Raw genomic sequence first — 11,591 nt, forward strand, 5'->3', positions numbered from 1 at the left:
TCTCTGCTTATAGACATGGAAACATGGCTCAGAGAAGGAGAGGACTGGCATGGCATGGATCTAAGGTTAGGAAGCACGTGCTTGTCAGCAACAGGAGTGCCCTTTAGTTTAAGCCTGTGACATTTAGGCACAGCCCCTGCGACTTGCTTCTCTTTCCAAACCCAGGGAGGGCAGGATACAGAAGGGCTTAGGAGAGGGAAACGGAGTCTATGTGAGGGGCTCACTTCACTGCTTCTGGGGCTCTTCGTGCTCTGTGTAGCCCACTTTTTCTGCTGCCTTGAGCAGGAGTGCAGGAATCTACCCTTTATCCCAGTGGCCCAGCCCCAAGATCCTCCAGTCTCCTTAGTTCTGGCTGAGCACTCGGCCCCTCCAGTCTGCCTGCTGCACTGCACAACATGGGATAATTTTGGAGGCTGAGGTCAGGGGATTTGGAAGGAAGGAAGAGACGAAGGGGGGGCCAAGGAGACCTTGGTGATCTCAAAGGAGGGGGCAGCGGCACCTGCCAGTCACTCTCACTTTAACCAGGGGCTTTGGGTAAAAAAACATACAAACAAAAAAATTCAAACAATAACAACACCCCCACCCCCACCGCCAAAACAAAAATACTGGCTATGCTGGTCTCTGTTTATTTGCTGAAGACAAGAAGAGTCCATGGAAGTCAGTGGGTCCACACCAATTCAGGGGTACCCTAACTATGCCCTCCAGCCTGCCTCAGAAGCTATTTCCCCCAGCCATAGTCATGTGAGGCTCCTGCAGAGAACACAAAAAAGGAACGTATCCCACCCCCCTACCCCCCCACCCCCCCACATCCCCACCCCCTACCCCCCCGCCCCTCCGCAAGAAACTGGGAAGTGTTCTTTCAGCCTCTGGTCCAATCATGTGCCCATGCCCAGCTTTCTTTCCTAGGAGTTCTCACTGTATGGCTCTCAGTCCCTGAGATAGCAAAAGTCTCCAAACCTGCTTGGGCAAGGTTAGATGCTCCCCATCAGGCTGAAGTACAACCCCCTGCCCCCGACAGATTCAAAGAGCTAAAGCCCCCCCGCAGATTAAAAGAGCTAAAGTCCCTAGGCTAACCCCAAGTCCTTCTAACTGTGGAGAAACAGCAGCTCACAACACCTGAAAGCTAGATGTAAATTAATATATGCAAATTAAGTCTATCTGAATGACCGCCCCAAATCCTAACATCTCTTCCCATTTTATCTTATTTAAAGATTTTTTGTGTGTGTATAAGCATTTTGCCTGCTTATTTGTGTGAACACCGCATGTGTATCTGGTGCTCCTGAAATTGGGTTTACAACCAGTTGTGAACTGTCATATAGGTGCTGGGAACCGAACCTGGGTCTTCTGGAAGAACAGTAAGTGCTCTTAGCTGCTGAGTCATCCATCTATCCAACTTCCACATTTTAAAAAACATTTATTTACATTGTATTTTATTTGTGATTTTTACATTTATTTATTTTTAGATTTTACATTTTATTTTTATTTCTATTTATTTATTTATTATTTAGTGTGTGTGTGTGTGTGTGTGTGTGTGTGTGTGTGTGTGTGTGTGGAGAGAGAGAGAGACAGAGAGAGAGAGAGAGACAGAGATGACAGAGAGAAAGGGTGAGTGCAAGCCATGAGAGGCATGTATAGGTCAGAGAACAGTTCTTAGTCTCTAACCATGTAGGGTCTAGAGGTCAAATTCTGCCTATCAGACTTGGTAACAAGCACCTTTACCAACTGAGCTATGTCAATGACCCTATTTACATTTTTTAAAATAAATAAATTAATGTTTGTGGGGGCCAAAGGACAACTTCAGGAGTCAAGGATCGAACTCGTTTGGCTGCAAGCACCTTTACCCACTGAGCCATCTCCCTGGCCCCTTAAATGATTCAGTCCACTCAGCTACCTCCTTCTCCTTTTGAGCCTCAGTATAGGAGATAAGGCGGCTTTCCAGCTGAGTGAAAGGCTCTAAACCCTTGCTGGAAGCATGGCAGGTAAGGGGGTTGCCTAGTGAACCCCCAGAGACTCTGACAGAATCAGTACCCCCCCCCAACTTCCATCCTCTTAGCTATCCCTTGATGAAAGCCACGAAGTGTGGTTGCCTGCATTTAACTGTGAACATATTGGTGAGACTGTCAACATGTATCACTGTGGACAAAGATGAATTCGATTGTGTGTGCTTTGGGGTCATTTGTGTGTTGGGTGACTCCATGAACCCGAGACAGTTTAGGAGACTGGGCATAGGTGTTCCTATCAGGTGTGTAGCTGTACATGGTGGAAAGAGTCAGTGATTTTATGTTTCAGCACGATAAGGCCCAGGCTATGGCTGCAGTACCTGAAAGAGGGGAGGGGGAGAGGGTGACGCAGGATGTCGTCGGTGTTTACCAGTGGTCTCCTGTGTTTACAGGCGGGCTGCGTGGAGGGGCAGCATAGGCAGAAGACGCTCAGTCTTTCATAGCTGGCGCTTCCTCTGCTTGAAGCAGATCGGACAGTTCCTGCTGCTCTGGTCTGTGACCTCTGCCCCAAGGAGGGGTATTAAGGTGTGCTTGTATTGAAAGGTGTGGTTGGGCTGGGACTCCGTGGGGCAAGTGCATCTGCACCTTCCCCATACTCCACAATGGCAAGACTGGTCGGGGGGCTTCGGCTTTTTGTGGTCGTTTTCGTGTGTGCATCTGTGATCATGTGCATCTTCCACATCTTCGTGGTGTGCGTTTGGGTCCTTCTGGGCTTTTGACCCGCGCGCCATGTGTGCGCGGGACCCAAGCCCTAAGTAACTATGTCTGTGAGCGTTTTGTATTCTGAGTGCGTGCTAGGGCTTTCGCCCGCCCGCCCGGCATGGTTCCTGAGACTTGCGCTAAGCGGGCCTGTGCGAGCGCCACCGCCGCCGCCTCCGCCGCGTGCTGTCCTGTGTGCGGACCGCGTGCCCATCGTGCGCAGGTACCCGTCTAGCCAAGAGTGCGCCCGCGTGCGCAAGCAGCTTCCGGACGCCTCGGCACTGGGGGGCGGCCCCGCCAGGGGGTGGGTCACCGGGACTGGCCGGCGCCTGCCCCGTGCGCGCGAGGCGTGGGCGTGGGCGGGGGCCGCGGGGGGGGGGACGACAGTACGAAAAGGCGGCGCGCGGGCCGCAGCGGCAGCTCCTCGGCGACCCGCACTTACCAGTGTGCGCCCCGGTGCAACCCTGGCTTTCCCTCCTCTGGACGCCGGCGCCCACTTCATCGTCCGCAACCAGAAGCCCAGTGCAGCCCCCGGAGCCCCCTCTGCACCGCCGCCGCTCCCCGGACCACGACCCAGGCCGCCCCGAGATGACCGCGACCGGAGCCCTCCTGCCCGTCCTCTTGCTCCTGCTGGCTTTCGGCCACAGCACCTATGGTGAGCCCCCCTGGCGGCTTGGCTCGCGCCCCCTCTGGGGAAGCCTGCGATGCCCCGCCGACCACCCCCCGCCGACCACCCCGCACTCCCTGTCCCGTGCGCCCCAAGTCCCGCCTGTGCCGCCTAACCCTAAGCCCCGCACTGCGCCCACCTCACCCTCCCTGCGCCACTCCTGTATGCCTAGCCCAGTCCCGGGGTCCTGGGGTTTGCGGGAGGTGGAGGGCCCCAGACCCTTTTTGCCCAGCAGAAGTGGCGTTCAGAGGGGTGTCGTTGCGCGGATTGAGGAGGTATGGAAAAAGGAGGCTTCCCTGGGAGGTATTTAAGAAAAAAATGGCTCTGGGTGCAACTTTGGGGGTGCCTGTCCCTGCGTATGTGCTTAGGAACAGGTCTGGGGGCTTTGAGGGGATGACTTTGCAGTCGTAGCCCCCAATTTCCAACAGGAGCAAAGCCGGAGCCCCTCCTGCGTGGCGCGTTTCTCTAGGTGAGGGGCTGCGACACTCCTGTCTGCAGCGGCCATCTGTCTCTGGCAGCGAGAGAGTTGCCCCCCTCCCGCAGCGACCCCAGCCTCCACTCCGCCAGTGGTTTGTGTGGGGGGCGGGGGTCTATCTGGAAAACCCAAGAGTCGGTTAAGTAGACGCATACAGTAGGTGTCTATTAGTGTCGGAATCTGTGAGGCCTTGCAGAGCTATTGCGCAGTTCTTTTAATGTGACCAGGGTGGGGTAGGGGAAGTGGGAGAGAAAGGATTTGGCCTGGTGTAACTGGGGTTAATCTTGGGGGGAAATCTGGTCGCTTTACCTGTGAGCCAGGCAGGTGGACTTGCCTTAGCTTTCTTGGAGACCTCAAAATCTCCCCTTTAGCTCACTTTGCAAAAGCAAGGGCTTGACTGAATGCCCAGGGGTCAAAGGCTACCTCTTCAATGCCCCCCTTCCTACTTTTAGTGGTCTGGGGGTTCCTTTTTTCTTTGGGAAGAAAGGTGTCTGCTTTGCACTTGGAGAGTCAGGGGTGTGCTGTGCTTGTCACATGGCTAGGAACACGCAGGATTGTTTTCCTGGGTAGGTTGAGGCACCATCCACCCACAGACAAGAAGTGCCTACTGTGTGCCAAGCTGGAAGGATCCAAGAGGGTCTTTGGATCCCCCCTACTGAGGGGCAGTGGGCCACTTGAGAGAAAACACACTAGGTAGTGTCCTCTAGGCCTGGTAGGCCTTGTGGGGTGAATTGCGTACCTTCTTTTTCTTCCTCAGGGGCTGAATGCGACCCAGCCTGCGACCCCAAACATGGATTCTGCGAGGATGACAATGTCTGCAGGTAATGGAGTAAGCCTCTTGGGGGCCCTGGAGGGGTCCTAGGGGGGTTTGGAGCCAAGCTAAAAGGAGGGGGTGCTTTGCCACAAAACTGCGTCACAGCTTTCCTGTTCCTGCAGAAAACTGGTGGGGGCGGGGGAGAGAGAAGGAGGGGGCAGGAGAGGGTGGGGGGGGGGGCAGGGAAATGTCTTGCAGGATGAGACCATTGGGGATCACTGCATCAAATGTGGTTCTTGTGGGGGTCTGGAAGACCCTGTGTTTCTGCCCTTGAGCCCCCTTCTCTGAGTTTTCCATGCAGGTGGCTGCTGTTTGCTCCAGGGACCCACTGGCCTGGCACTGTATGAAGACTACCAAGGGTTCTCCACCCAGCAGAAAAACGGCCTGAGCCCTCTTTGGACCCCCTGCTCCCCTCATGCGCCCCTTTCTCTCCCCTTTGTTCACACAGGTGCGAGATGGGCTGGGAGGGCCCCCTGTGTGACAAGTGCGTCACCGCCCCTGGCTGCGTCAACGGACTCTGTGACGAACCATGGCAGTGTTTCTGCAAGGATGGCTGGGAAGGGAAATTCTGCAACATAGGTGAGCACTGACCCTCACCCCTCTCCCCTGCCCACCCCTCTCCCTGTCTGGAGCTGCAACCCAGAACCCTAAGGCTCTCTATTTGCAGTATGTGATCTATAGTGTATACACGTTTCCTGCTGGGCCTCAACGTAGAGACTGTATTTTGTTCACCTCAGCTCCTCTGGGGGTTCCAAGACTTGGGGGTGGGGGTGCTGGGAAACTGCCTGTTGAATAAAGAGTCACAAAATAAAACACATCATGCCCAGGGTGGCTGGACCACGGATTAGGGCTACTTGCGCAGGTACCTGGAGCTGGAAGATGGGGGGGGGGGTGTCTCCTGGGTGTGCTGTGGGAGGGGTAATTCTCGGGGCTCAAACATCAAGAAAGGGGAGCCAGTAAACAAATAGGAAGGGGTGGCTGGTGCTGAGTGGTGATGGTGGGGGCTGAGTGTGAACCACAAGGAAGGACAGGGTGGGGAGGGCAGTCAGGTGCGGCAGGAGGTTGGTGGTGGGGAGCGGCAGAGGAAGGGTTAAAGTGCACACTGATGCTATCTGCTGATGTCATTAATTTATATGATCTTTGTAAACTGACAGCTGCGTTGTTGTAGGACCCTTTGCATTTGCTTAACCTGTCCCCAAAGTCCAGGCAAACTGAAGTCCTGGGGAATAAAGGGTGTGTGCCCCCCCTGGGAGATGACATCCCAGTAGGAAGGCAGACAGCTAGATGCCCTAGGACCTATCTCTTCAACATTGCCAGTGACAAACAGGGAAACCAAGGATCAGAGAAGCAAAGGGGCCCCCGTACCCCAAATTGTCTATGGCCTCCCTCTCCTCAAGTGGTGGCACGGTGGGTGGGGGAAGGTTTTTGCTGCAGCTGACTCATGCTCTGGCCACAGCTCTGCAGCCCCTAGCAGCAGCAGCAGCAGCAGCAGCAGCAGCAGCAGCAGCAGCCACTGCTCTGAATTGTTTGGGGATGCTAGAAAAAAACCACTGACCAGGGTTAGGCTTTTAGCCTAGCTCCCACCCTTCTAGCTACCTGAATCAGGAATAGCTTTCCAGACAGAATCCCCCTTCACAGGTCCCTCAGCATGCATAGCCCCTCTCCATCAAATTCACAAAGGCTATCTGCCTGGGTAGAAATGGTGGGGGTCGAGGGTTGTCCCAGGGGGGAAATAGCCCCTGGGTAATTGCTGCCCCTCTCCCTTTCTGCCCGCCTGGCCACAGCTGCTGTTTACGCAGAGCCCCACTCTGCCCTCTCCTTACAGCAGCGACTCACCCCGTCTTTGGGGTTGGAGGCTCTGGAGAGTTGGTATTTAGGGGGACTGAGCAGTATAGTCTAGGGGTGGTCGCCAGATCTTTATCTTAAATTCAAGATTCCAAGTGGTGGGAGAGCAGGCACAGAGAAGCCAGAGCCAGCTTCAGAGGCTCAATGCACTAACATTTTGCTGGAGCTATCCCAGAAAGATAAATCCTCTCTAGGTTTCCTTGCACCACGACGGACTCCTGCAGAGAGTCTGCCAACAACGGTGCACAGAATTTTTCACAGACGCTGGTCTCCCCTCCATCAGGGTTCAGGTCTCTTTGTAAAAGGAGAGGAAAATGTCCCCCTGCGGTCTCAGCACGGGGAACCCCTCCCCTGGGACTGCCTTCACTTGCAGTCCTTGGCCAGCCCTGGCTTTCTACAGCTCACATTGTAGAAAAACACTCAAGAGATCAGCTACGGAGAGCTTTTCTTTGAATACGGAGGGAAACTGAGGCAGAGTGGGAAGGAGCTGAACTCTGGGGCAGCAGGTTGGAGCAGCCACAAAGGGTCCCTTCCTGACCCTGCTGGGCAGCTGGGGTCTCCACAGTCAGAGAACCCCTTGCCCCAGCCCCTTTGTTCAGCTCATCCCGGGCTTGCTGAGCCCGAATAATGAAGTGAGCCAGACGGGGTGTCAGAGCCCTCGGAAATACAGCAGTGTTCATGGAAGCCTGAGCCGACGGGAAAGCGCTCAATAGTTCTAATTTTTCTGCCTTCAAAAGATGCAGCCCCTTTTACCCCTAGACCCCCTTAGTTCAGAACCAGAGAACAGAAGGGCCACGGGGTGGGGAGGCAGCCCTGGGGCTAAATTAGACTTCTTGTTTCCTGATGGGGATCTTTGATGGGCAAGTGTGAAAAGCTGGTGTCCGCCGCCCCCCCCCTTCTTGCCCTCCCCCACCAAGTGTTAGTTTAGCTCCGAAGGTGGCAGAGACCCCTTTCCCTAAATGGGAGAAGCTGAATGTGAGAAAGGAGACAGACAGACTTTAGGGAATCTTGGCTCCCTCCCTGTTTTGTGGAGGGACAAAGGCTTCCGCGGTGAAGGTCATGTTGCTGCACTGCAAGGGTGCCAGGAAGAGGGTGCAGCTGCTTATCTTGGTTACCCATGGCCTTGGCTTTCTTACTTGTGACCTTAGAGTTAAGCTTCCTGACCCTCAGCACTTTAGGACTTCGAGGGGAGTCACTGTACCCCTCTTCCCACCAACCCCGCTTGGGTTCCTGTCACACTGGCCTCGGAAAGGGAAAAAGCTAAGCACAGGCTTTTCTGTTTCCCAGACATGCGGGCTTGCACCTCAACCCCCTGTGCCAACAATGGAACCTGCGTGGACCTCGAGAAGGGCCAGTACGAATGCTCCTGCGCCCCTGGCTTCTCTGGAAAGGACTGCCAGAACAAGGATGGGCCCTGCGTGATCAATGGGTAAATATTCTCTCACCTCACCCTTGAAGACCCTTTCAATCCAACCCCATAGGACCTGTCGCCTGATAAAAGAAGTGTTCCGGGCAACCCGTGCCCCACCCTCCACTCTGATGGGGTAGGGGACTTTTATGGAGGACTGTGTCATTTCCATAATTTTTTCAAATGATCCTGAAGGCAATTTCATATTCCCCTGATGTTCCCAAGCCCTGATGCCCGTGAATGACAGCAGATTGAGATGGGGACAGAGATGCCAAGCTGTATAATTTTCTAAAGGCAACATAATAAGAGATCAGAGTTCAGCAGGACCAGGCTGTGAAACCCACTTACCATATTGTAGGAGGCAGTTTAGGTCATTGCAATTGGATTTACTGGGATGTCTGAGGAGATTGCAGGCGATGGGAGGGGGCACTGGTAGCGGCTAGCGGCTAGCTGCTAGCTAGCGTGGTGGGGAAGAGACTCTGGGGCCGCTGTCCAAGATCCAGGAATCTGCAGGGGCTTCAAACAGTCAGGAACATAGGGGTCTAGCGATCTGTATTCAGGAAGGACATTGGAGGTAGTGACCATTGAACTCTCCTGCAGTTTACTAAAGGGGGAGAACACAGGACAAGACCTTTCAGCTTGTTCTGTTCTGACAGACTTGATCTAGTCTGTCAAAATAGAGCCCGGGGGCCCTTAGGAAGTTTTCAGAGTCCAGCTACTTGCAGCCCCAGGGCTGAAGTTGCAACGTTTATTCCTTGTGTGTGTGTGGTGGTGGGGGGGAGGGGGCGGCTTTTCTTTCCCCAGAGTTTTGGCATTTATCGGATGACAAAGGGCTAGGTCGTTTAAAAGCACTTACATTAAATGCTCTGTGTGCTCCACTCTGAGCAAACAGCTTCAGTTTGCAAGCTGCACTTGGGTGAATGGACCACTATTAAACAGTTCACCATAGACACCACTCCCACCAGCGTAGATACAACCCGTATTTCTTTTACTGAAAGCCCCCAAGGGTTTCCCTCACAATAGCTGGCTGGGCCCACTCCACTAGAAATAAAAACAATAAGGGGTGGTAGGTGGGGTGGGGGGCACACGCTGGAGCCCTAACAGCAGACCCCCTGTTGGAGAGCCCAGGATGCCCTCCTCGTCTGAGGGATCTTACCCTAAACTTGGGCTGTTACTAATGCTCCCTCTCCCAGCCTCAGTTTCCCCTTCTGTCTAGTAACTAACAATCTGTGCTCTTGCCTGAGAGATGAAATAAGAGATGGGAGAGGGCACGAGAGGTTGGTTCTGTTCCTGGTTGACCAGGTTGACATCATGACAGGGTGAGGTGTTTGGGCACCCCACCTCTGGGCAGCTGATGAGCCTCCAAGCCAGGGGTCCCAGTCCCAGGTACCCGCCCCCCTGCTGGCATTATACCCATCTTAGCCTGATGCGTTCTGAGCCTTGCTCTTTTGTCAGGTCCAAAGGAAGGCCCGGAGACAGGAGCCTCACCCCTGCCCCCTGCCCCTCCTGCTCTGCCCTAACCCAGCCCCCAAGGGCCTTTACCATGTCTATTGTGCTGCAGCTCTCCCTGCCAGAACGGAGGGGCCTGTGTGGATGATGAGGGCCAGGCCTCTCATGCTTCCTGCCTGTGCCCCCCTGGCTTCTCGGGCAACTTCTGCGAGATCGTTAACAACAGCTGCACCCCTAACCCATGCGAGAACGATGGCGTCTGCACCGAAATCGGGGGCGACTTCCGTTGCCGCTGCCCAGCTGGATTCGTCGACAAGACCTGCAGCCGCCCGGTGAGCAACTGCGCCAGTGGCCCGTGCCAGAACGGGGGCACCTGCCTCCAGCACACCCAGGTGAGCTACGAGTGTCTGTGCAAGCCCCGGTTCATGGGTCCCACGTGCGCGAAGAAGCGCGGGGCCAGCCCTGTGCAGGTCACCCACCTGCCTAGCAGCTACGGGCTCACCTACCGCGTAACCCCCGGGGTGCACGAGCTGCCAGTTCAGCAGCCCGAGCACCACATCCTGAAGGTGTCCATGAAAGAGCTCAACAAGAGTACCCCTCTCCTCACCGAGGGACAGGCCATCTGCTTCACCATCCTGGGTGTGCTCACCAGCCTGGTGGTGCTGGGCACCGTGGTCATCGTCTTCCTCAACAAGTGCGAGACCTGGGTGTCCAACCTGCGCTACAGTCACATGCTGCGCAAGAAGAAGAACCTGCTGCTGCAGTACAACAGCGGAGAGGAGCTGGCGGTCAACATCATCTTACCCGAGAAGATCGACATGACCACCTTCGACAAGGAGGCTGGAGACGAGGAGATCTAAGCAACGTCCCCCTAGGTCCCTCCATAGTATCGGGGTTCCGCAGCGCTTGCTATATGCGGTCTGTGCTTCTCTTTGTGGCAGAGCTTGCTCTCTTTGGTGTGAAATCTAGTGAGCGCTATGCTTACATGTGTTGTCTTTGCATTGCTGTGTGACGTGCTGCCATGCTATCTAAGAACCCCGTTCCTCCCCTCTCAATGCATGCTAATGAATAATAATAATAAGAATTTCATCTCTAAATGAGTTAAAGAAATAAGTATGTTATTCTAAACTCTTAACTATCAAATATATCACATATAAAATCAAAAAAGACCAAAAAAAAACATGGTAACAGAACCAGGACTTGGTGCTGAGGTCCCTCTCCTGGGGGGCTTTTGGCCACCAGGTCCTCGTGCAACCACATACGAATGCTGTGCTTGACCACTCACTGTGAAAAGGGCTAAACTCTTTCGTTCGTTAATTCTCACACACCACTTCGACTCGCACTCACATCCAGTCTCACACCGCAACCCTTAGATCTTTCCAATTGATTTGTGACTTTGCAGTGTGTAGTGGCTGTGTGTCAGGCAAAGAGAGCCCCCAGGTTGGCTGCTGGCAGACAGGTCAGGACCCAGTCCCAGCCCTGCCGCTCACTCGCTGTGTGACCCTTGGCGAGACCTCCATTCCCAACCCTGGGCCACCTCCCCACCCCTCTCTTGAGGGAGGGGTGGAAATATCCAAACCACCAAGGTCCTCTCTAGCCCCCAAATTCAGAATTAGGAACGAGGGATATATACCAAAACACTTCCTGACTCCAAGAATAGGATCTGATGGAGACTTGGTCTCATCCTGGGATCCGAAAGGTTTTGGCCTATCCTGGCTGTACACTTGATATTGAAGTCGATCCCAACAGCGTTTCTCAAAGTGGGGAGCCTCCTGGCTCCTGTCCAGTTTGGGAAAAATTGGCCCCTTGAGGGCAAAATGTGCCATTTGGAGTTGTCTCTTGAGCAACCCACTCCTCACCCCAGCTCAGCCCTGCCCCAGCCCCATGCCCCCCAGACTCCACCCCACACTTGCCCCTGTAGAGTAGAGATGATATGCTTTCAGACGTAAGTGTACCTTGAACCACAAGTGCCCCCTGGCAAAGTCTGAGTGAGCAACACAGCCCTCTCCAAGGTTTTCACAGGCTTTATTGGAAATTGCTGCTTGTGGGGCTTTTTTCTTGTCCTATGGCAAAAGTGTGATAGCCCCTGTCCACAGCCATAGATGTACCTTTGTGTTGCTGAGTCTATGACCCTCAGATCCCAAAAGACCTAGCCAGCTTCTAAATTTAATTTTTTTAAAGAGCATCTATCTTTTTTTTTGCAAAATAAAAAAACAAAAAACAACAACAAAAAA

General features: G+C 54.1%; 1 protein-coding gene across 4 annotated transcripts; it reads left to right on the plus strand.

Moving 5' to 3' along the window:
• Positions 1-3,069: 3,069 nt before the first annotated feature.
• Dlk1 (delta like non-canonical Notch ligand 1) lies at positions 3,070-10,454 on the plus strand. 4 transcript variants are annotated; one of them, XM_042260518.2, is made up of 6 exons: positions 3,075-3,354; positions 4,599-4,662; positions 5,104-5,234; positions 7,788-7,929; positions 9,470-9,749; positions 9,969-10,454. In XM_042260518.2, the coding sequence occupies exons 1-6, from the start codon at positions 3,288-3,290 to the stop codon at positions 10,215-10,217; spliced, it is 933 nt and encodes a 310-aa protein (XP_042116452.1). In that variant the 5' UTR covers positions 3,075-3,287; the 3' UTR covers positions 10,218-10,454. The 4 variants fall into 4 exon arrangements, with proteins under 4 accessions (XP_006971736.1, XP_042116452.1, XP_076407491.1 ...); XM_076551376.1 differs by having other exon boundaries at positions 3,078-3,354; positions 9,924-10,454; XM_076551377.1 differs by having other exon boundaries at positions 3,079-3,354; positions 9,975-10,454.
• The last annotated feature ends 1,137 nt before the right edge of the window (positions 10,455-11,591 follow it).

Source organism: Peromyscus maniculatus, chromosome 14 (assembly GCF_049852395.1).
Source record: "Peromyscus maniculatus bairdii isolate BWxNUB_F1_BW_parent chromosome 14, HU_Pman_BW_mat_3.1, whole genome shotgun sequence".
Lineage (NCBI taxonomy): Eukaryota > Metazoa > Chordata > Mammalia > Rodentia > Cricetidae > Peromyscus > Peromyscus maniculatus.